General features: G+C 45.9%; 1 protein-coding gene across 4 annotated transcripts in view; it reads right to left on the bottom strand.

The window, feature by feature from the left end:
* GNG12 (G protein subunit gamma 12) overlaps positions 1 to 24868 on the bottom strand; it is a 122386-nt gene extending 97518 nt beyond the window's left edge. Inside the window, exon 1 of one of the 4 annotated variants that reach the window (XM_082359959.1) lies at positions 24387 to 24868. Coding sequence is in view for 2 of the 4 variants with exons in the window: in XM_082359957.1 (XP_082216083.1) it covers positions 23662 to 23683 (22 nt within the window). In the remaining 2 variants the exon portion in view is untranslated. Of the gene's footprint in view, positions 1 to 23661; positions 24337 to 24386 lie in introns of those variants that run through there. The other 3 variants (XM_082359958.1, XM_082359957.1, XM_082359956.1) reach the window with 3 other exon arrangements.
* Between the last annotated feature and the right edge of the window lie 206 nt (positions 24869 to 25074).

The following is a 25074-nucleotide window of genomic DNA, read 5'->3' as shown; positions in this document are numbered from 1 at the left end:
GCGGGTTCAGGGCTGGGGGAGGTGATGGGGCAGGGCCTGGGGGACAGAAGGAGTGGACAAATCCTGTCCTCACTGGGGCCGGCAGCTGAGGGCAGACTGCACGAGTCCCTGGCGGAATCGATCCACACCACTACATTACTCCCTGCAGCAATCTTCTCGAATGAGAATCTGTTCATATTATGTCTCCCTCCTCTTTCCCCAAGGCCCAGATTTAGAAAAGGTAACCGGACACCTTGCTTTAGTGAAATAATTCCCCATCTTTTCTAGACGACTTCTTGCCATCAGAAACAAGAAACAAAACAACTTCCCAGGCCCTCAGTAATAGTAGCTGTCATTCCAGGGTCCACTGTGTGAGAAAATGCTCACTCCACATTAACTGTGTCCAGCTGACACACTTCATATGACTTCACAGTGCCTTTATCACAAAAATGCATGTGTACAACAGACATCCAATACGTGAGACATTCAGTCCGTGGGCCATGCAGACTGGATCTGCAAACCCCATCCCCATTTGGACGATAGGTTGGGAACAAGTGGTCTACAAGAAAGGCACATGACATCCTAGATGGGGAAGGGGTCTGGCATTACCCAGACCTCCGTTCAAATTCCAGCTCTCTGATGCCCAGCAATTTAATGATGGGTAAGTTACTGAAACTTCAGTTTGCAATGCCTCGGTTTTCACCTTTGTAAAATGGGGATAGTCATATAAGGTTTTTAGCTTCAAATGGGACTGAATTTATCACATGTGACACAGTACCTGACACAGAAGAGGTAGTCATTATGATTATGTCAGTTCTCTACAATCAATCAGTGGTTCAGTTTTCAAAGTGTGGTCCCCAGACCAGCAGCATCAGCATCGACTGGCAACTGGTTAGAAATGCAGTTTTCAATGCAGACGCACTGACTCACAGTACTACGTGTTTTAGCAAGTCCTCCAGGTGACTCTGGTGCTAAAATTTGAGAACCACTGCTCTACAGTACTGGTTTTCAACTTAAAAAAAAATAAGCCGGGGCTTCCCTGGTGGCGCAGTGGTTGAGAATCTGCCTGCCAATGCAGGGGACACGGGTTCGAGCCCTGGTCTGGGAGGATCCCACATGCCGCGCAGCAACTAGGCCCGTGAGCCACAACTACTGAGCCTGTGCGTCTGGAGCCTGTGCTCCACAACAGGAGAGGCCGCGATAATGAGAGGCCCGCGCACCGCGATGAAGAGTGGCCCCCACTTGCCGCAACTAGAGAAAGCCCTCGCACAGAAACGAAGACCCAACACAGACAAAAATAAATAAATAAATAAATAAATAAAGACACATGGGACTCACTGTGGGATATATTTTAAAAAAATAAAAATAAAAAAATAAGCCGAGGAATCCCTTCTACAAAAGGTTCTTCAGAAAGTTGATTTGTGAAATATGAATATTTTAAAAATTTTATTTATTTTTATGTATTAATTTTGTATTAATTTATTAATTTTTGACTGCATTGGGTCTTCGCTGCTGCGTGTGGGTTTTCTCTAGTTGTGGCGAGCGGGGGCTACTCTTCATTGCGGTGTGTGGGCTTCTCATTGCGGTGGCTTCTCTTGTTGTGGAGCACGGGCTCTAGGCACACGGGCTTCAGTAGCTGTGGCACGCGGGCTCCGTAGTTGTGGCTCGCGGGCTCTAGAGCACAGGCTCAGTAGTTGTGGCACACGAGCTTAGTTGCTCCGTGGCATGTGGGATCTTCCCAGACCAGGGCTCGAACCCGTGTCCCCTGCATTGGCAGGCGGATTCTTAACCACTGCGCCACCAGGGAAGCCCAAAATATGAATATTTGAAACAGCTCTGAAGGTTCTGGGTAGGGAGAGCTCCGACAAGTACCCTCAGATCCTGCCTCATTCCCCGCAGCCATCCCGAGGGACCTCAGGGGCAGGAAACAGGGGTCTCTGGCTTAGTTACAGATGCTACAATTTTGGGTGGCACCACCTGAAAGAATTAAAAGACTCAACACGACACTAAACCGTTCAACCATAATCACAAGGCACACCCAGCTGCAGTAAAATAATGCTTCCCGGGGTTTCCACGGCATCTGCAGCTAAGCCACTTCGCCCTGGGTCACCCCCCCAGAGTCACCCTCCACCACCGACTGCATTGCTGGCCTTACCCGGCTGTCTCATGTGCTTGGGGGCAAACTTCCCACAATTGCCAACCTAGTCGTCTTTCTTTGGCCCCAGCTTCATGTTTCACTGCCTGCTACTCAGAGCAAGTTTTACTCCACTCACACCAGGCTAGAAGATCTACTTATTCTGTGGTAGCCAAAGTACATTTTATGCCTTGATCAAAGTTTGGTGGCACACTTCTGAAGAGACTCGAGGCCCACCAGTGAGCTGTGGGCGTGCCAGTGGCGAATCACCAGCTGGGAACAAGGTTTGAGAACCACTGATGGAGAGGCTACCGCTAAGGAGTCCTGAGAGGGTTTTATCTGTTTACTGACGATTACATTCCACCCGGGGCTTACATAGGCTGCCGTGAGAAAAGGAGCACAAGGAAGAGAAGCCAAGAGGGGAGGCCACAGCTCCCAAGAGAGGGGATCCACTTTGTTTTCTCAGATGAAACAGCTGACTATGCAGAGAGAGATTAGGGAATGCCACATTAAGCAAGATTACTAGGAAAAACTAGCACCCACTGATCAAATCAGTCATCTGTCATCAGGAAAATGTCTCCCAGCTTGTATTTCATAGGGGTTGCATGGTATTTGTCTCCACCCTGGCGATGAGGATCACCTCGACACAGTAAGTTCATCACCTGCGGCACCTTAGAGAAAAGAAAACCCACCCACGACTTGCGTCAAAGCCAAAAATATTTCCAGACACCAAAGACCATTTTAAAAAAAAAGCTTGCAAAGGGATTTCTTCTCACTGATATCCTACTCTAAGACTCCCCCGATATTATTGAGATGAGGGAGCAGAACAGGTATCAACTTCAGGTGACAGATGAGGAAACTGAGGCAGAGGTAGGCTAAGCACCCTTCCAAAGGTCACACTGCTGATCAGTGGACAGCCACGTCTGCACACAATGAGACTTTGGAGGGAGATACAATCCAACCCACTACTTCACAGAGGAGCCACCTTTCATCCAGAAAGAGGGGGTGATTGGCCAAGGCTGACTCTCCGGGGTTGGCACAAGACCAAGTGTACCTGAGCCACCAGAAAGGTGAGCCTCTCGCCCTGTGAGAATATAAGGCAGAAGGTGAGGACAGGCCTTTTTCTCCTCCTCAGTGTCTCCAAAGCTGGACTGTCCAAAATGGTTGTCACTAGCCATATGCAGCTATAAAAATTTGAATTTTAATTAATTAAAATTAAATAAAGCAAAAGACAAATCCAACTCCTCAGTTTCACTAGTGACATTTCAAGTGCTCAGGAGCCACATGTGGCTGGTGGCTACCATCCTGGACAGACTGAACATTTCCATCCTGCAGAAAGTGCTATTGCACAGAGCTGCTCTAAAGACACACTTATGACAGGTGTGTAGTTGGGTAGAACAGGCAGCTGGACTTGGAACCAAGTCCCAGGGGGTGCCACCAATTAGTTCTACAAACTCAGGCCAATCTCTGGCCCTCAGTTTCCTCATGTGTAAAAAGCAGGAGTTGGGTTCCATGATCACCATGGCCCATTTCCACTGTAACCTTCCTTAATTCTGTACCTAAAACTCCCGACGGTAGGCTCCTAACTCTCCCGACTCTTCTTTCCTAGGACCTCCTGGCTGACCCTTTATCAAATTAGAGCAAAAGAACAATGCACCTGGACTTAATTATTTCTTGTAGAAGCACAGTCACTGAATGAGAATTAAATAACATCCTTCTAATTACTTCAAGGGTTAACAGGAGAAATGGCCACAAGAACAGTCTCTCCAAATGGTCCCCAGGAATAACTGCTGAAGATACTCAGGAATCTATCTCCAGTGTCCCTCACATAAGGACCTACATGACAAATCTGTTGGCGTTTAGGGCCAGAAAAAAGCATATTTCTCCAGAAAACTGCAGAAAACATTTCCTTTCACCACAGAATGAAAACTACATTGTTCACTCTGACTTGGGGGGAGCTGGTGGTGAGATATTGGCTTCTCAGAGGAACAGATGATTGGGGCCCTTCTGCCCAGCACCTGGGTCAATGACGTATCTTGCACAGAGCTCCTGACGGCTTCCGGCTGTAGCTCTGCCCCACTGACTATACAGTTTCAACAGAGGTCGCATCTAACCCTTTTTGAAAGTACAGATGGAATTACAACACGTTTGAAAAATAAATAGCTTAATGATCTTCCCACTATACTATATTGTAGAAATATAAATTTGGAGTACTGTGAGAATTAAAAACATGGACTTCAAATCATCGGGCTGAAGAGAATTACCTATTCTGGCAGAATTCTCAAAAGGCTGGCCTGGGAGAACTTTAACATCCTTCTCCCTACCACTGCCTCCATCAGACCTTCCAATTAGATTAATTAAACTCCAATTAATTAAAAGAACAATGGCAAACATTTATTGGGTGTCTAGTTTACTCAGTGTCAGGCACCGTTCTACGCACTTTATATATATTAACTTACTTACGCCTCAAAATAACCCCAGGAAGAAGGTGCAATATCATCTCCATCTTCCAGGAGAGGAAACTGAGGCACTGAAAGGTGAAGTAACTTGTTGAAGGTCACACAGCAGCAAGTGGCAGAGCTGGGATTAGTCTCTGCCGGTCAGGCTCCTCCTCTCTGCCACTGCAGGAACCCTTTTTTCAATATGGACAGTAAACACTGTCTCACTTTATAAAGTATAAAATTTAAAACATCTTTAGAAAACATTACAAAAACATGCAAAGTAAAAAAAAAAAAAAAAAAAATCGTTCTTGCTTAGCAAACACAACTTCCAGATTTGTCCCCTCATACCCCTTGTAGCCTGCCAGCCCTGTGCCTTTCCTGTTTAGAAATTCTGGAGAACGCCAACACTTTAATTCTGTCACTTTTCCAACATTTACTCTAAACTTCCTCAGCATTGTTTTCTGGTGAAATAACCAAAACGCATGCATTCAATGCAATCATCAACCAAAAGCCTATTAACAATCAGCAAAGCTGTTCCTACCTATTACAACGCTATATTTAACAAGGGCAAGTCACAGATAATAAAAAGACAATTGAGCTGAGAACTGATAATTCCAGTCTTTGCAGCTGTCATGAGCCAGTTGAAAAACAAATTCACATGAGTGATTGCTGGGCTCTTTATAAACATGGTACCTGCCAGGAAGCAGCTCCACTTTCTCTTCTCTGGACTTTCTGTCCTGCCATAGATGCTGACTCCGTTAAGCCTCAGGTTTTACAATGCTTTTATGCGCTTTTATGTTTTATATGTTTCTGAGGACAATCTTCTGTGGACAATAAAAGAAGTCTCTGAAAGGTACTAGAAAATTAACACTTAACGAGTTAAGTGCGTCTTGTTCTTGTTGTTGCTTTTTTTTTTAGTACCAGAGATCAGCATGGTATAGTCTAACAGAAACAGGTTTGAATTCTGGCTTTGTTCCTCAGAAGCTGTGCAGCCTTGGACAAATTACTGGACCTCTCTGAGTTGTAGTTTCCTCTTCTGTAAAGTGAACTAATTATACTTCCTTTATAAGGTTGTAACACTTGGTCAAAAGCAGGCACACAAGAACGTTACTTCCCTCTCCTTCTCATCGTCAAAGCTGTAAAAAGTGAAGTTAGTTTCAAAACCAAGTGGCACTCCTGAGATTCTATTTTTCGTTTTAATTTGGCAGGTGACCATAGAAGTTCCCGAGGGACTCTTACTTTCAGATGCTTCTGGAAAGCATTACCATATGGAAGGCTTCTAGCTCTCAAGGGGGAATGGGGAAATCTATGGGGAATGGACATTCAATCCAAAAAAACCTCTCTCTAGAAATGAAATTGTATTTGTATCCAGCTAAACAAATCCACAAATCATTTCTATGAATGTGAATTTTACAGGTCACCTTCCCTCACAATTTTTCCTTTACTATATCCCTGAAAACAATAAAATATGCTATTGGACATAAAACAGAATGAACATTGATCATTAAAGCCATTTCTAGTCAAAAGTCAAGAGCCTGCTATATGCTCCTCAAAAACACTAAATTGCTCCTAGGCTCCACGTGACGAACCTGGCCATGAGTAACACATGTTGAACATGACTCGTGAGTAACATGAGTTGAGCGGATTCCCTTTCTCCAGAAAACTATCCATGGGGTGGTGTGATTTGCCGCAGAGAGAGAGGCCTGGACCGAGAGCCCTCTCGCACCCAGAGTTGCCGTGCTCTTCTGCTGTGGGTGACTGTGTCCAAATGGGAATGGTGACATTGTCCCTTCAAGGACACTCCTTTTTGTTTTCACCTAACAGGATACACCAATAATTTGTTCAGAAGTGGGAAGAGCTGGATTAGACAGCTCAAGGGTAGAGCTCAGCGTGTTTCAAGGAAGGGGCTCTGTGAGCTGATGCGGAGAGAGGATTTATCGCAAAGGCTGCTCCCAGACCCCATAATTAGATGAGGAAATGAGCCAGAAGCTGTAAAACTCACTGTTGGCCAAGTCACGGCTTCTCCTCGGGTCAATCATCCGCACTGCAGAGAACCAGCCTTACCTCGGGCATCAAGAAGACCACCCTCGGGGCACCCCTCCCAACCCTTCACTGTGCGCTTGGGACCACCTGGGAGCTTTACAGGAATGGCCACCCTTGGGCCCCATGCCCGCGGGGCTGACTTCACAGGTCTGGGTGCAGCCAGGTCTCTCTGACTGTCAAAAATCACTCTCCAGCTGATCCCAATATGCAGACAAATCTGCAAACCATGACCCTGGGCTCTTCTGCTTTCCAGGCTACCTGAGCCACTAGATCCTATTCCCTTTGAGAATTCTTTTCCTTTTTTTTTTTCCTAAAGAAAGAATTAAAAAAAAAGTACGAAGTCATAAATTTTAAACTTTTCTCAAGAAAGTTCGAGGTCAGAGTCCTCGTTGTGAATTCACCACTCTGCCCTGCCTCCATAATAAAGACTACAACCCAATCGAAGTGGTTAGAGCACAGAATGTATTCCTCAGCAGAGTGTAAAGGGTGCCCCTTTCATAGAGGGTGTGAAGGGAGATGCATCAAGATGTTTCTGGAGGGAAAAAGAAGTCTAAGAAAGCTTCACTGCCTTTGGATATCCTTACAAGAGTTTTCCCAACTCTCCAACCTCTTGACTTCACTGGGCTCCTCCTCCTTGACTCACCCCTGTAGCCTTGTTACAAATCACTCACTCTTAGACAAGGCCCTCCCTCTCTCCTCCATTCTCCAGCAGCCTCCTGCCTTCCACAGGCCGCCTCTATCCCCCACCTCCACCCCAGGTTTCCAGGCAGATGCTCACTGCCAAGGGTGTGACCCATAAATACCACTGGGGCAGCGGTGAACGAGATGGGTGGGGAGAGAGGGTGTGTCTAGAGGTCTCTCCAGGCCTGGTTCCTGCCTACACAGCCATCCTGATACAGGTGGGACCAGGTGACAGGAGCTTCTGAGTCTGGCCAGCAGCCAGACATGCCCCCAGCTCACAGGGTGGATTTGACAAGGCAGCACAAAACAGGAAAACAAGAGATGTAGGGTTCTAATCTCACCTCTGCCCTTCACTAGCTCCCTAACCTTAGGCAAGTAACAGAAACTTAAACTTTAGAAAGAGCCTCAGTTTCCCCATCTGCAAAGTGGAAACGAATGTTTGACCACTCTTTTAGTCCATTCAGGCTGCTATAAAAAAATGCCATACACTGGGTGTCTTAAACGACAAACATTTATTTCTTACAGTTCCGGAGGCTGAAAGTCCAAGATCAAGTTTCTGGTAGATTCAGCGTCTGGTGAGAGCCTGCTTCCAGGTTCACAGATGGCCATCCTCTCACTGTGTCCCCATACGGCGGAAGCGGCAAGGCAGCTCTCTGGGGCTTCTTCTGTAAGTGCAGTAATCCTATTCATGAGGTCTCCACACTCATGACCTAATTACCACCCAAAGGCCCCTCCTCCTAATATCCTCATACTGTGGGGATTAGGATTTCAACCTATGAATTTTGGGAGGACATAAACATTCAGTCCATAACAACCAGACTCTTCACAAAGCTTTTTGACAAGAAGTGCTCAAATTTAAATACAATATAAATTCTCTAAATATTCATTGAGTCTTCTATGAGTTGGATGTTGTCTGCCACTGGCAATAGACAGAGGAAAAAATGTCACTGGCTTCAAGAGGTACAGTACATTCTGGAGGGGAGGCAGAGATATGCAGGTAAAACTACACAATTCAATGCAATAATCAGTGTGCTGGTTGAAAAGCCTGCCACGGGAAACCCAGACAAGGGAAAATTTAAATATGTCCCTGAGATAGGGGTAGGAAGGATAGGAGAAAAAAGGTAACCACAAGAGTGATAACATCTAACATTTATGGAGCTGTATATGTCAGGCTCGGTTCTAAACACATTATGTATATAATAATTTCAGGCGAGACTCAAAACAGTCTTGTGAGGTAGACTAGTACTGCTATCCCCATTTTACAGATGACGAATCTGAAGTTCAGAGAGTGCTATGGTTTGAATGTGTCTCCTCAAGATTCAAGTTGAAATCCTAAACCCAATGTAATAGTATTTGGGGGTGGGGCCTTGGAAGGTGATTAGGTCATGAGGGTGAAGTCTTCATAAATGGGATTGGTGCCCTTATAAAAGAGACCCCATATAAGTGATATAATATTCTCTAGTTCCATCCATTTTGCTGCAAATGGCAGTATTTTATTCTTTTTTATGGCTGAGTAATATTCCCCTGTGTGTGTGTGTGTGTGTGTGTGTGTGTGTGTGTGTGTGTGTGTGTGTATGTGCACATTACACCTTCTTAAGCCAATCATCACAATACTGTAAATCTATACTTCAATAAAAAATAAAATAAAATAGACCCCACACAGTGAGAAGACTGCTGTCTATGAACCCAGAAGTGGGCTCTCATCAGACACTGAACCTGCAAGGTGTCTTGATCTTGGACTTTCCAGCCTCCAGGACTCTGAGAAATAAATTTCCATCATTTATAAGCCACTCAGTCTATGGTATTTTGTTATAGCAGCCTGACAGAGGGAGAATCAGTCATTCAAAGTCACATGACTAGTGAGTGGTAGAGCTCGGCTTTGGGCCTGGGCTCGACCTCAGGACCTGGATCTTCAGTTTTTGATGACACTTCCTCCATTATACCTGTGAAACCGTATCCCAGCTCCCAAGTCATTGCCCGGCCAAGGGAAAGTCAGACACACCCTCCTCTGTACATCACACTTCTTTATTCACATAGCTCTCTAACCCTCCCATCCTACTGTCATTGTTTTTGTGTCTGTTCACACGTGTCCCGCCCCTCCATTAGCTTGGTGGTCCTTAAGAGCAGGAGCAGAATGCATCAAGTGCCTCATAAACAGCTGGTATTTAATAAATGTTTTCTTAATGGGTGAAAGAAAGAACAAAATTATTCTAGGTTTCAAAACACAGGCAAGAACTCACTGGGTAGTTGGAGGGAAACTTCCTCAAAGTAGAGGCAGTATCTTCCTCACTCTTATATCCCCAGAACCTAGCACTTATAGGTGCTGCGTAAATGCGTAATAAACTCTGGGCAGAGGAAACAGTGTGAAGAAATCCAGAGAGATTTAAGGCTACACAGTGAATATGGGTAATCTGGCCAGGATGAATCAACTAGCCAGGGTGTGTGGGAACAGGGAAGTGCTTTTCAAACTATCCGTGGTGAAAGATCAGCTTTTCGGTTTTATTTCTAATTCACCATGGACCAATACTTTTATAAGATGCAATAAAAAGAACTGATAGAAAAATGAAATATAAAATGCAAGCCAAATTTTTCATTAGATTCAAGAGATGTAAAACTTGCTATGAAAATGTCTAAATGTGTTCTCTCCATGTGGGTACTTACCTAGTGTCTGATCATTAGCGAAGAGTCTGTCTGCAGAGCAAGCTTTGTGTGGCACTGAGAGGGTGGGAGGATGAGGTGCAGAGCAGTAGGGAAGGTGAGCTACAGTCGTGGTACCAAGGACTGTGGGTTAATAATGTTCATGGAGGGCTTTCTGTGTGCCAGGCACTGTCCTAAGTGCTCCATGCATATAACTCATTTAAATTCCACAACCTATCTGTGAGGTTGGTGCTATTATTACACCCATTTAAGAGATGGGGACACTGAGGCGCAAGACAACTAAATAACTCTTCCAAGATTCCAGAGCATGTAAGAAGCACAGGCAGCCTTGAACCTGTACAGTGTGAACCCTTAACCACTAGCCTGTGATGCCTTTGGGGAGCTGCCAGACAGGAAGTGACATATTCAAACCCATGTTTCAGAAAAATCACCCTGGTGGCAGTGTGCGGGGGAAAGGTCAGTTAGGAAGCCACGGCGACAATCTGGATGAGAGGCAGTGGGGGTAGAGGAGAGCAGACCAGGCATGTGGACTAGTTCGGAAGTGGATGTGGCAGGCTATGGTGGAGGCCAGGGGTATCTGAGCTGGAGGGAGGGTAAGAGGAGGGAGGGGTTTCGGAGGACTCAGGGGTCCAGAGCTTGGCATCCTGGGTGGATGGAGATGTCTACAGACTTAAAGAAGGCAGGAAGAAAAGCAGGCTTTGAGGGCAAGATGATAAGGTTGGTTTTCAAGAATGTCTACCTGAATTTGAAGAGCCTAAGATAATCTGCAGTTGTGTCTTGGGAAAATTCTGCAGACTGCAATCTTAGAGTAGTGTATTGCATTCAGGTAGCTACTATTTTTACTCCGGTTCTGCTAAACCACTCTCCTCCTCTTCTCCCTTCCCCTTTGCCCCAGTTACACTTAAAATAGTTTAAAAAGCAGAAATTCCCCAATGCTAACTCTCCTCCCTTTGAAAGTCACACACAGTATATAAAAGTGTTCTGGTCACCAATTCCAATTTGTGGTGGAGGCTTCCACACTACCAAGCAATTCTTGACACCAGCTGAGTGTCCTACAATTCAACTCAATTCTGACATTATCTACCTGGAGATAGCATCGGATTTCACAGGTTAAGGGCTCAGAGCGGCTCACAGAACTTAGAGAAACATTATACTTACTAGATCACTAGGTTTATTATAAAAGGATATGACTCAGGAAGAGCCAGATGGAAGAGATGCAGAGGGCAAGGTACAGGGAAAGGGCACGGAGCTTCCATGCCCTCTTGGAGAGGACCACTTTTTCCATAACTCCACTTGTTCATCAAAGGGAAGCTTTCCTAACCCTGTCCTTTTGAGTTTTTATGGAGGCCTCATTACATAGCTATGACTGATTACATCACTGGCCAGGGGTGACTGATTCAACCTTCAGCCCCTCTCCCTGCCCTGGAGGTCTGAGGGGTGGGACCAAAAGTTCCACCCTTCTAATCACATGGTTGAGTCCCAGGGAAACAGCCCCCATCCTTAGGTGTGGTCCCAAAGTCACCTCAATAACAGAACAAAAGACACCTTTATCGCTCTCATCACTTGGGAAATTCCAAAGGTTTCAGGAGTTTTGTGACAGGAACTATACAAAGATCGTATATATATTTCTCATTATAAATCACAATATTGTTCATAGCTGTATCCTCACAGAGTAGGTAACTGATAAATACCTGTTGAATGAAAAAAGATCATTTTTGTGTTTATTGAAAACTGAAAAAAAGGATGAAGAGAGAGGACCTTTATCCTTGATAAGCTAAACAGTTAATAGCAAAGAAACATCTGAGTACAAGAGAGACACATCTCAGGGCAATGCCTCTTCCCTTGTGTTCCTTTCCCTTCCAGGAGGCCACCCCCTCCAGCCCACACACCTGGTGGACACCAGGACAGGTAATATGGTGCCACAAAGACCACTGACTGCAGAGCCAGCAGACCTGGATTCAAAGCAAGATGCCACCACCACTTACTGCTGAGCTCCTAAGCAGTATTCAACCTCCCTGAACCTGCTTCCCCACCTGTAAATGGAGACAGTACTGCCTACCTCAGAGGGCTACTGCAAGGCCTGAGAAAGTGTGTAAAGGTCCTAGCGCATGTCGGCATATAGATGTCACTCAAGGAGTAACTATCACCATCACTGTCATCAAATTAACTGCCCACACACTACACTCTCTCAATTAGTGTTTGTCAAGTGCATCTAACTGTGAGAATAACTTCAACTGAAGTTAAAGGTGATGGGTATTATATGAGCACTATGATCATACTATTAATTATAATAATAATAGTTAATGCCTGAGCACTTACTATTGACACCCTGAATGCTTTACATACATTAGTAGCTCTTTGATTTTTAAACCAAAGATAGTATTTAATCAATTCTAAGAAACATATTCTGTTCACATTTTAACATCCCCGATACTAGGATGACTGTAGTAGTCAGAATGGCGCCCCAAAGGTGTCCCTGCCCTAATCCCTGAAACCTATGAATATGTTATGTTACACAGCAAAAAGGACTTTGCAGATGTAATTAAGGGAGAGTAGGCTGGAATATCCAGGTGGGCCCAATCGAAGCAAATGAGCCCTAAAAGCAGAGAACTCTCTCTGGCTGGAAGCAGAGGGATGGAGGAGAGGGGACCTCAAAGAGATTCCAGGCATGAGAAGGATTCATCATGCTGTTGCTGGCTCTGAGATGTAGGGTCCAAGTGCAAGGACCCAAGAGAGGTCTCTGAGAGCCGAGGGTGGCCCCCCGCTGACAGCCATCAACGAGGCAAGAACCTCAATCCTACAACTGCAAGGAACTGGATTCTACCAACAACCTGAACGACCCTGCTAATGGATTCTTCCCAGAACCTCCCAATAAGATTTCGGACTTGTAAAACCCAGAGCAGAGAAACCAGCTAAAACCGTGATGACTTTTGATGTCAGAATTGTGAGATAACACATGTGTGTTGCTTTAAGTGGCTAAATTTGTGGTAATCTGTTATGGCAGCCATAGAAAATGAATGCATTCTTAGGATTAATGGGAGCTACAGTTGAATTGGCAGCAATTTCTTTTTTCTTTCTTAGTGGCTCATAGAATAACAGCACATCTCATAATTGATGGCACCTTAGATTTGTTGAAATATGGTGTCATTACCTTTATTTTGCAAATGGGACAGCAGAGGCTCTTCGAGGTCAGGTGACTTGCCCAGGTGAATCAGACTGCAAGCCTGAGCTCTCAAGCCATCATGCACACCGTCAGAGAGTGCACAAGGGCTGGAGCATCCTGCCCAAAGGCCAAGGAATGGCTAACGTGACCCCCAGCCCAGGCCCCAGTCTAACATGGGGTCCCTAACATGGTGGACCACAAAGACCCAGCCAGGTCCAGAAGGCAGCAGCCCTCAGCAGCATTCATTTATCCATTAATAGAGCACTCCAAGGTGCTGGATACCCTTCTAGGTCCTGGGCTAGAACAACAGACCAAGAGCCTGTTCTTACAGAGCTGAGACTATAGTGCAGGAGCTCAACACTACAGCGACAGGAGCACTGGAAGGAAAACAAAGCATCCAGAGAGCTGAAAACCCACCTTCACAAGGTAATAATCCACACAGTTTGGAGCTCAAAAGAGAGCACTGGGGGTGGAAGATCATAGCGTCCTTTCTAGAGATTTCACAGGCCTATGCTAAATGTGGGAACTCTGAGAAGGAGAATTTGTTGTGGTGCTGGGGTTTTCTTAGTTTTGTTTTTTTTGTTTTGTTTTTTTTCTTTTTTTTGATGGAGATGGAGGTTAACTTTATACAGGACTGCCTCATATGAATTTCTAAAAGCAAAAAATAAAAAAATAAGCCACACACAGTCATCTTTTCCCTCAACCAAAATTTCTCTTTCGGTGGATTTCATTTTTAAAAAGATGAAAATTAATTTTATATTAAAAAAGCATCCCAAGAGCTGAGTGAAAGAGCACCTCACAAAGAAAGATGACTCTGTGGAACTCCAACCCTGCACCCTTCGTCGAATCCTGAACTCTGGCCAGTCTCTTTACCTTGTACTTTTACTTCCGTCTTTTCTTTCACCCTGGAAATAAGAGCAGACAGCTCTCTGATGGTTAAATCAAAGGGCGAACAGGAGCCCTATTCAGCAGGTCAGCAGGTATGCACACAAAAAAATGTGGCATGTATGACTTTTCAGGAGATGCATATGAAAGGAAAAATCTAGATTTCTTAGAAGATTTTGCAGGAAATGCCATTGGAATTTATATATTCTCAATCTCTCTTGTTTTTGTTTGAGAGGGAGAAATTCTAGACTAGAAGGTCATCTTCATAATGGTTTTGGAGAAGCCCCAGTTTAATGATACCATTAGCCGAAAACTATTTATAAATCAGACATTAGCAACTGGCATTAAACCCTACTTTCCACTTCTCTCGAATTTGTACTGACAATTTGGCAGCCCATTGTACCCTTGGGCCCGAAAGAGCTATCACATTCTTAAGTCTCTATTTTAGAGATTTTGACAGCGGTGTAGGCAAGAGGCTTAGCTTCAGGAGGAAAGGTCAATAAACGCCCACGGGGGGACCGGCAGGCCTGGACCGCCCACAGGAGAAGATGCACAAATGGCCCCAATCCTCTCACTCACTCACAATTCGAAAAATTTAACCAACCCTAATTACCATTTCTCATCAATGAGATTAGCAAAAATAAAAAGAGCTGACACCCTTCGTGCCGGTGGGGCTATGGGGAGACAGGCCATCTGACATGCTGCTGAGCAGAGGGCAAAATGAGCCAACCCTGCCCAAGGGGCTGACAGGGCCCTGCGAGTCAGCAGTCCCGCTCCCGGGAATCAATCCTCTAGATCCACCCGCACAAAAGCAAGATGAATCAATCCTCTAGGTCCACCCGCACAAAAGCAAGATGACACCTTTATTTGTTGCAGCGCCGTGGGTGATAGCGAAAGACTGGGAACAATTCAAAGGTCCAGCCATAGGGGACTGGTCGAATAAACCATGCTACATCTACACAATGGAAAACGATCGTGCTGATAGAGAGAGATCTCCAGGACAGACTGCTAATTTTAAAAAGCAAGACACAGAACGATATATATAATATACCACTTTTTGTGAAAGAAGGGGGAAGCATTAAATATACACACACACACACACACACATGCACACCCTCATTTGCTTGTATTTACAAGTTGCAGCCTGTAGAGAATGTGGAAGAGGCTTGGACGGGAGCAAGATTTCTCAGTGTTTACCTTTTTATATGCGGGTAAACCATATAAATACATTACCAATTTTTTAAAAATGGAGAGGTTGTATAAACCATTTTTCACAGGAGTGTGAAGAACAGGACAATCCCAGCTTGGAAGAAACAAAGCTGACGAGGCTTCTGGGAAACCTGGGTTGATGCAGGTGAATTCTCACGTTGGCATCAGTAAATCAGAGGAACCTGGATCCAGAGCTCAGGAGGCGTGCATGGAGAGGTGGTCTCTGCCCTGTGCGATATCACCTGCTGGGTGTGGGTGTCCCTGAGCCCCTTGACATTTATTACAGCAGGAGGAAGTCAGAGAACTGGAGGTGAATGGGAGGCAAAGGCAGAAACGTGAGGATTCCCTCCCAGGCAGCATGCCAGGCGCATTATTTGCTTTCTGGATTTGGACAGTAATGGCTGAAGCATGCTGCTCATCAAATATTTATGTCAAAAAAGAGGGCAAAGCATGTGCCGGAATATTCTCCTTAATTCAACAGAGAGATATTCCTGAAAAGTTGAGAATCCTGGAATTTCGTAAAATCAAATCATACCGTAAATGCAACAGGTAAGTTTGCTCTCTCAAGAAATTCTGTGAGGGACTTCCCTGGTGGCTCAATGGTTAAGGATCCGCCTGCCAATGCAGGGGACACGGGCTCGATCCCAGGTCCAGGAAGATCCCACATGCCACGGAGCAACTAAGCCCATGTGCCACAACTACTGAGCCTGTGCTCTAGAGCCCACGAGCCGCAACTACTGAGCCCACGTGCTGCAACTATTTAAGGCCGTGTGCCTAGAGCCCGTGCTCCGCAACAAGAGAAGCCCGCGCACCGCAATGAAGAGTAGCCCCTGCTCGCCACAACTAGAGAATGCCCGCGCACAGCAGCAAAGGCCCAAAGCAGCCAAAATAAAGAACGAAAGAAATTCTGTGGGAAATCCTTATTAGGAATTGTTATCTCCTGCTATTCCTGTTTTGGGAATCTGAGTTTGCCTGAAGAAAGCTGCATTTAACCAGACTAGATGGGAAAGGCATTCACGTTTCTGCACCTTTGGGCATTTTTCACAAGGTGTGGCCTCTCCATAAAACAGCAGAAGGCCAAAGTCCTAAGTGCAAGCCAGCACCTCTATGCATAGAACCACTGTCTTAGCAGTTTGACCCACTAAACGTGGCTGATCCTACCTGCTGTGCAGATTGCCCCTCAGGAGAGGAGCCAAGAGGAGGTTAATTCTGAGAGTCTGCTTTCTAAAGGATCAGCTTACTAGAGAAGCATGCAAGCAGCAGCAGCAGCTGGCACTGCAAGGGACACACACAAACCCCCTTCCTCAGTTGTCAGTGGCTTTAGCAACAAGGCTCCCCACTTCTTACCCTAAACTAGAAAAGTCTTTCTACACAAGAAGCAGCCACTCATAGGTAAATTCCAAAGGCTCCTGCAGCCAGTGTCCTTTGCATCCTGTCCCCAAGAGGAGGGCCCACAGCTGGTCAATAAACACCATGGATCCCTTTGTCCATTCCCAGGAGGCACCACTGCAGGAGTCCCGCAGGTACCAGGCAATGCTGAGCACATTTGTTGGTGCTGGACTCAGAGTAAACAACGTCAACAACCGCTCAAGTGCTGGGCTTTACCTGCCCCTTAGGAAATGATGAACTAAAGAGGAAGAAGCCTGTCACAGGGAACACGCACCACTGAATGTGCCTGTCCCAGTAGATACCATCAATTTTACCTTTTTGATGAAAAAGAACACTGGCGGGCTTCCCTGGTGGCTCAGTGGTGGAGAATCTGCCTGCCAATGCAGGGGACACAGGTTCGAGCCCTGGTCTGGGAAGAGCCCACATGCCGCGGAGCAACTGGGCCCGTGCGCCACAACTACTGAGCCTGCGCGTCTGGAGCCTGTGCTCCGCAACAAGAGAGGCTGCTACAGTGAGAGGCCAGCACACCGCAATGAAGAGTGGCCCACGCTTGCTGCAACTAGAGAAAGCCCTCGCACAGAAACGAAGACCCAACACAGCCATAAATAAATATATAAATAAGTAAATAATTTAAAAAAAAAAAAAAAAAAAGAACACTGGCTCATCCACTTCACTGGCACACACTACAGAGAATGTGGTTGTATTCCTTCAGTCCACTGGCATTTATTAAGTACCTACTACGTGCCAGACTCAGCCGGCTCATGTCATTTTGAGGGTTATTGTGGCTGAAGGTGCTGGGAGAGGCAGGGCTGCTGCTGCCAGATTGTGCCTTTGTGTGACTTACGAAAAGGCCAGCCCTCCAAGTGCACCCAGCCTTGCAGGCTTGACGGAGTCAGAATGAAGTGCCTCGTCCTCCTGGCAGAGGCAGTTCTAGCCCAGGACACATAGTTTTTGGAGAGATTTGAGCCCCACTTAACTTCCTTGGCCAGCTACTCTTGCGCAGTGAACAATCTGTACAAGAGTTCAAAGCAGCCCTGTCAAGAAGTCACAATCCAACTCTTCTGCTTCTTGGCCAGACATTCAACCTTCCCCTGACAACCTGTCTGAGCAGCCAATCATGACCTTACACATCCACATGAAGCCTCATGGTCTAATGTGCAGGTCACGGTCTAACAGTGCAAAAGGTTTGGGTAGTTTAGGTACAGGACAGGCACCAAGTCTGCTGGCTTCAACACTTTCCCAATTTGCCTGAGGTTCTGGTTGAATAAACCTGGTGTGATGGTTTCATATCAATAAAGTCCTCACTACGCCTCGATAAAGTCCAAGCAGCTTTTGGATCTTGATTCCTCTTTCCATGCTTAGATTTGTTTAGTTCACACTGAGAGCTAAACTGCAATCGTTTGTCTCTGAAAAGCAGGCAAACTTTGAGGTCACTGCAAGCTTGGGATCTTAGTCAAAGGGCTCCAGTGAGGTCACTGCAAACTTGGGATCTTCGTCAAAGGGCTCTTAGTCAAAGGGCTCCAGGGCTAAAGGTTTAATGTCCAGTGCTGAGGGACATCTTGGCTGGTAGCATCTGTAGCTAAGTAAAAGCCTGATTATCCAACATGGGTAAAGTTAAGATTCCACCCCCACGGGCTCATGTGGGTTTGCACACAGCCATTGGGGATGAAGGCAATGCTCTCTACATGGCACGCAAGCGCGGCGATGACCACTGATTCAGAGCCCACCCGGGGAGCATTTGTGATGACACCAACCCAAGTTAAATCAGAACTTACACTCCTCTTCTCAGTCAACCAAGGGGATCCTATGTCAGTTACATGACACTGACTGCAAGAGGAATGGTAGTCTATTCTGTAAGAAAGCAAATGGAATATAAGGCCTCCTGACCCTCTGCCCCAAAGTCACCTGCTTACAATCAATAAATGTGAAAAATTACAAAAGATTCTTAGCAACTGATTCACTAAAGCTGACCTAAAAGAAAACCTTCTTTGAGCTACTAATTCTCCAGCAGAGTTGAAAATATCAAGTCTTTGAACAGTCTACAACACCCTGGTTTTTATTATACAGCAATCCTCCAAAATGCAGACCCATTAAGAGAAGACAAAACCCTCCTTGTCAGGGGATGGCAACCATGACACTCCCACCTAAGCACTTTTACGACACCCAATAAAGCCTAACACAATAAACCAGACATTTAAGTGACACTAGAAATGATTTTCAAGAGAGTCGGCACTAAATGCAATAATCTATCTAGAAGTAACCTTCGGTCAAATCACCTCCACCCTCTGCCCTGGGTCCAAAGCGCCGGGCTCACCGCTCTTCCCTTTATTCCTGAGGGAGAAGTGGGGAGACGGGGCCTGTCGGTGTGAGCTGGCTCTAGAGCAGGACTTAGCTGGTGCCCCCATCTCCTCTCAAGGCCCTCTTTGGGAATCCAGCCATGGGAGGGACCGGCTCTACGGATCCCTTCAGGCCTGCTGGGTCTCCGAGGCAATTCTGGCAGCTTTGACTTCTATGGCTGCAGAGGGCAAGGAGCCCAATAAGCCCAATGGCAAGGCACTGGTAATACTCCTCAGGCAGGTCATCTCACCGCCAAGAGGAGACCTCTCCTTCCTGTTTCTCTTGGTTTGAGTTACAGCTTCTGAACGAAACTTCCTCCATGAGGAAGCACTTTTAGCTGGAAGCACCTCCACTGCAGCTCCTGGCAGAGCTCTTAGTGCACAGTATATGGAGTCAGAACAACTCTGGGTCACATCCTCGTCTTGCCGCTTAGGGAGCCTCAGCTTTCTCACCTGCGCTGCTGTGAGGACTGGGCAAGATCATAAATGTAAAGGGGTTAGACTGGGGCCTAGGATGTAGAACAGCTCCGTAAATGGAGTCGCACGATTGTGCTGAAGGTATATTCTTTTACCTATTGAACTCTCCCATTAAACTAATGGCAGGTATGTCTTCTTCGTGACTGTCTTAGAGGCCTCTGACACATGGTAGGTGCTGTGTACACACAGCTCCTCAGTGCAGGGCTGGGACATGACGGATCTGGGAAGTGACAGTTTCCATAAAGTCAAGGTTGATGAACCGCGTCTGCAGGCAAACCCAAATTTCAAACATCTCTTAAGGAGATAAACCTGCAAACTTCCAAAAGGGCCTCTCTTTTACTGCTAAATAATTCTCACATGTAACTCAAGGACCTTCGATTGCTATGCAAGCTGGTGGTTTTTCTAAAACAAAACCAAAATCCTGCTATTTGTAGCTAGTAAACCAGGTTTTACTGAGTAATTGTTACACAAATGGATTATCTTTTATTTTTTATACATGCTCATTGGCGAAAATATGGGGAGAAGCGCCAAAATCCCACCATCCATTTCTCTGTACTTTCTTCTCTATGCATAAACTTGTTTTAAATTAGTTGTAAGCGTAATAATGCACTGTAACTGGGCAACCACCCTTCCCCTACTTAACCTATCCTAAGGTGGACTTCATGGATTATCGATTTTTTTTTTCAAGGTTCTAATAAGAAAGGAAAATAGGACTGAGATCTAGGAGAATTAATTTGTTGAACAAATTAACACTGCACTCCATTTCATGTTTAAAAGACACAATGACAATTGCCTGATTGTATTCTCTTACTTCTTAAGCACTGCTTGACAGGACTATATAAATTACTGAGCCTTTTTAGATTTGGGGGAACCATTAAATTTTCATATAGTTGTTTTCCTGTTACAAAAATAATGTATGCTTATAACCTTTAGAAAATTTTAGTAAGTAATAATTTAATGTTAATATTTGTTGAGCATAGACTATGTGTCAAGCACTGTTTTAAATGCTTTGGAGAGATTTAACTCATTTATCTCTCCCAACACCTCATTGAAGCACAGAGGTATTAAGTAACTTGCCCACACGCTACACACCTAGAAGCATGAGCCTGGAATCCATCACTATGCTATGATGTTCTAAGAGAGAAAAGAATCAATAATTTATTCAATCGAGTCCTCCGCTGCTTCAGAGTATAATGTCATAGGCAAGAAATGATTCATAATAATACTGTACCCTTTACAGTTATTTAAAAATATTATAAGCATGATCTGAGTCCCTGCGGAACAATTAGTAAACGAGAAGTCATCTGTGGCACAAGCCACGATTCCAATTGGCCCAATCCTATGCACCTGACATGCATTAAGAAAACAACAGACACTTAAAAGGGTTTGTTTTCAAGATGGAAGCATTTTTAAAATTTTGCACATGAGTCAATGACACGATGAGTAGATTCCCTGAATTAACGGAACACCCAGTCTCACAAAAGTTTACCATCAGTCACAACGCTTTTACAAAACGTTTATGAAATGCCGCTGATCCTTTCCTAAACACTTTTTAAAAAAATATTTATTTATTTATTTATTTTTGGGTCTCCGTTGCTGCGCGCGGGCTTTCTCTAGTTGTGCGAGTGGGGGCTACTCTTCGTTGCCGTGTGCGGGCTTCTCATTGCAGTGGCTTCTCTTGTTGCGGAGCACGGGCTCCAGGCAGCGGGCTCAGTAGTTGTGGCTCACGGACTTCGTTGCTCCGTGGCATGTGGGATCTTTCTGGACCAGGGCTCGAACCCATGTCTCCTGCATTGGCAGGCGGATTCTTAACCACTGCACCACCAGGGAAGTCCCCCTAAACACTTCTTGAGGCTTATCTGTTAGCACTGGACATTAGTACGTGAAAAATAACTGTATACTCCAGGTCACATTTTTTTCATACTTTAATTAAAAATCATACTAGGTAAAAGACAAATATTTCTGTTTCTGTTTTATGTCCTACCCAGGGCTAATAAGCATGACTATTTTAAATATAAATTCTCTTCAAATTTAAAATATGAGTAATGAAATGATTGCCTGGCTCTAAAAATATTACACAACTGTAACTTCACACTAAAAGCACATTAAAACTGTTACTCCAGTAATCATAATTATTCATACTGCTGTGGTAGAAACATGACACACATATGTAAACAAATATTTTAGATATTTTAGACAGATAGATGGATAGACATCTTGCTCTATATATCTATAAAACCAGGTAACTTCTTTGGAATTTAATTGCTCTAGCATTCCAGAAGCTTTATCTATCTACCTACCTATCTACCTATCCTATCTACCTATCTATCTACCTACCTATCTATCCATCTATCTATAAAATCAGGTACCTTCTTTACCTGATTTATTTGCTCTATCCAGTGTTTCCAGAAGGTTCAAACTGCCATCTTTTAATTTATCCGATAGCCGACTGCTGGTCAGTAGATAAAATATCTAATAATTCTGAACATTATCTGTGTATTAGGTGCAAAATGTTTTCCAAAGACTGTTTCATATACTTTCACAAAAACCCTCAAGACAGAGACCACTATCATCCTCATTTTACAAATCAGACTGAAAACGGTTAAATAACTAATATTCCCAACCACATCTGTCCAACACCAAAACCATACCTCAAACCACTGTTAAGCTGCTTCTCTTCCAAATCAGACTCCAGAAAAATTTGACTTCCACAACTTGCCTCCCTAAATTAAGCTTAAGCTGACATATAAAACTTAAAAAAAAACACCCAATAAAAATCCAACACAATAAATGACATAATTCCAAATCTGAAATTTTCTTCTCTCAGAAAGAGGTAAACAAAACTAATCTGATATTAGCTAGCCATTTCTTCAAGTGTGTCGACTAAGCAGCTTTTTGCTGTCACAACATGACGACCACCCACGTCCTTCAACAAGTGACAACGTAAGCCCGACACCGCAAATCTCATTGTTAGAGAGCAAGGCTTTCAAATGAGACTGGAGCTTGCGACATTGAAAATTTTTATAGTATTAATCTTTCCGGTTTCTTGTGAAACACAGATCCACATTTTTATGTATTTCTACACAAATCTAAATGCTGTCCAGATTCTACACCTTCCTGAATTACCTGGGTTAAAAACAGTAAAAATACAACTGCATTTTTTTTTTTAATAAGGCCTAAAGACCCAGCCCTTAGATTGTTCAGCATTTTTTGGACTTAAACCAGGGTTTTATGATGTTAGTTTACCGTTAGAGAAGGCAAAGAAACTGAACGGTTGATCCCAAAGTCCTTTTATCACTGAAGTCTCTATAAAACGTTTGATTACTTTAAAAAATTATGTGTGAATCACATGTTTGTTTATTGAAAAAAGGTCTTGCTGACACATACACTTTGGTTTTTTTTTTTTTTAAGAATCAAAACAGCTCCTTACTTGAATGTGGCTGTTTTGGCAACAGTTAAACGCAACCCCGTCACTCTAGCGCTGCCGGCCTTCCTGGTTCTCCTAGGTGAGGGCCGCCATCCTGCGATAATTTACACGCAGGGCTGAGAAGCACCAGCAATGGTGCAGTGTGGTGACTCGCACTTTCAAAACAAAGCCAAACTCGGCTTTTAAAGTAGAGAACACACAGACGCAGTCCCTACCTCTGACAAGGTCCAAAAGATTCCTTATAGACAGTCTATTCAGACGAAGCTACAACAGCCCCAGGAAATATAAAGTGTCCACAAAGACAGTAGGGGGGCGGGGGAGGAAACAACTGATGGGAAGGAAGCTAATCATGTGAAGTCTGCCCAACTCCACAAAGTCTAATACATTGCGGTTTGTTTCCACTCAGAGCAGCCATTAAACGTGCCCTGACACGTGGGCGCGGGGGACCTCCCTTCTCGCCGGTTTTTGGCCATTTCCTTCTCTGTGCACTTGTTTGTATACAACCTCGCCCGGACAGTGGTGACCACAAGATGACAGGCCTCGGCAGTTCCTTCACTCAGATTTCTAGTTGCCCAAAGTTTCACTCCACGGCGGGGTTTTAACGAGAATCACGGGGTCCTTTTCCAAAGTTATGAATGGTTTAAGTCAAGTTTACAAGACACAAACAGAAGGCGAGGGACAAGTGAGTGTCGGGCGACTTCAGTGACAGCGTTTTAAAATTAGCTTTAACTGATATGCCCTAGTTAAAATTAAAAAAAAAAAAAAAAAGAAAGAAAGTCACTCTGATCCACGCAGTAAGTGTCGGGGCAATACTTTTTAAAAAATCACGCAAGACTCACGTCTGAGTCTTGACCTCCTCATACCACCTGCAAATACAGTCTCCGGGCCACTCACTGCTCGGGGGTCCCTCGCGGGATGTGTGATCTGAGTCCTCGCTGTGACCCGCTATTTCCCCGCCAGACCCCCAGCGCCGAGCGGGTTCCAGGTCTGCGCACACGCCGCCTAGTCCCCAGAAAGAACGGAAGAAAGTAGGGAAGAGGGGCGTGGCGCCCCGGTCTCCCCCAGTTGTCCGGCCTCCTCCCGAACCTGCACCACCGCAAGCACGAGCGGGGAACGCCGGAGCCTCCCAGCCCCATCCTGGTGCTGGGCGCACGGCCGCGGGCAGACCAGGAAGCAAGCGAGCGAGCTGGGAGACCTCTCCTCCCACTCCCGCCCTCGTCCCGGGGACCGCGTCCCCAGCCCTGGCCCCGCAGGGCCCCTGGCTTCCTGCACCCTCCGACCGCCGCCCGTCGAGGGCGAGAGCGCCGTCTGTCTCCGGGTCTCGGCGTCCCTTGCCCTCCCTCCCCCATCCCGGTCTCCGGCGCCTAGTGCCCCGACCAGTCCCCGCCCTCCGGGACACTCTTTCCTCCTTCCTTCCTTCCTCCGTTCCCTCCCTCCATCTCGCTTCCCAGCACCGGGAAGTCGGAGGCGGCTCCCGAACTGGCCAGCCGACGCCCCGCGATGCGCCCCTGTCCCCTCCGGGACCGGACTCGCCACCTGCGCCCGCCGCTCGGTGCTCACTTGCCTGCCGGTGCGCTGCCCCTGCCGTCACCGCCGCTGCCGGGGACTCTGTCTCTAAGGGCTCCTGGAGACGACTCCGACCTCTCCTCCTCCTCCTCCTGCTCCTCCGGGCGGGCGCCGGCTCCGCCTCGCTCGGGTAGGCGGGGCGGACAGCCCGACGGGCGGGGCGGCGGCAGCCCCGGACTTCTTCCTCCCGGCCCGGCCCTCCTCCCTCCTGCCCAGACGCCCTGGCTGTTCCCTGGTTCGGCCGCCGAACCCGTGTCAGGTCTGGGCCGGCAGAGGGGAGAAGTCGGGAGCGTTGAAGTCCTGCAAACGTCTGGCCGCCTTGGCCACCCCCAGTTTCCCTTCCCCGACTTCCCCGAAGCCTTGAAAGTTCAAGGATTCTCGGGCCACCCCACTTCACAGCCCTCCACCGGGCCGCTCTGACTCCTGAGAAGTTTCCTTCGCGTGCGAACGCTCGAACGCTCGGCAACTCTTAAGCCAGCCGTCCCTTAGGCCGCCAATATGCACGCCGCCAACCCCCTACACAAAAGTTAGGCTCTGCTCCAGGAATTTCTTAAGAAAACAGTCACAGTAAAATTTAAAGGGCCCTGGGGCCACAGAGAGATTTTGCTTTCCAGAAAATGGAGCTATAACTGCGGATTGTTGAATTTTTAGTACATCCACTCATCAGGCGCTTCCCCTCCATCTCT

The sequence above is a fragment of the Balaenoptera borealis genome, assembly GCF_965194805.1.
Source record: "Balaenoptera borealis genome assembly, chromosome: 1".
Taxonomy (NCBI): domain Eukaryota; kingdom Metazoa; phylum Chordata; class Mammalia; order Artiodactyla; family Balaenopteridae; genus Balaenoptera; species Balaenoptera borealis.
This window is presented reverse-complemented; position numbering and strand designations above follow the sequence as displayed.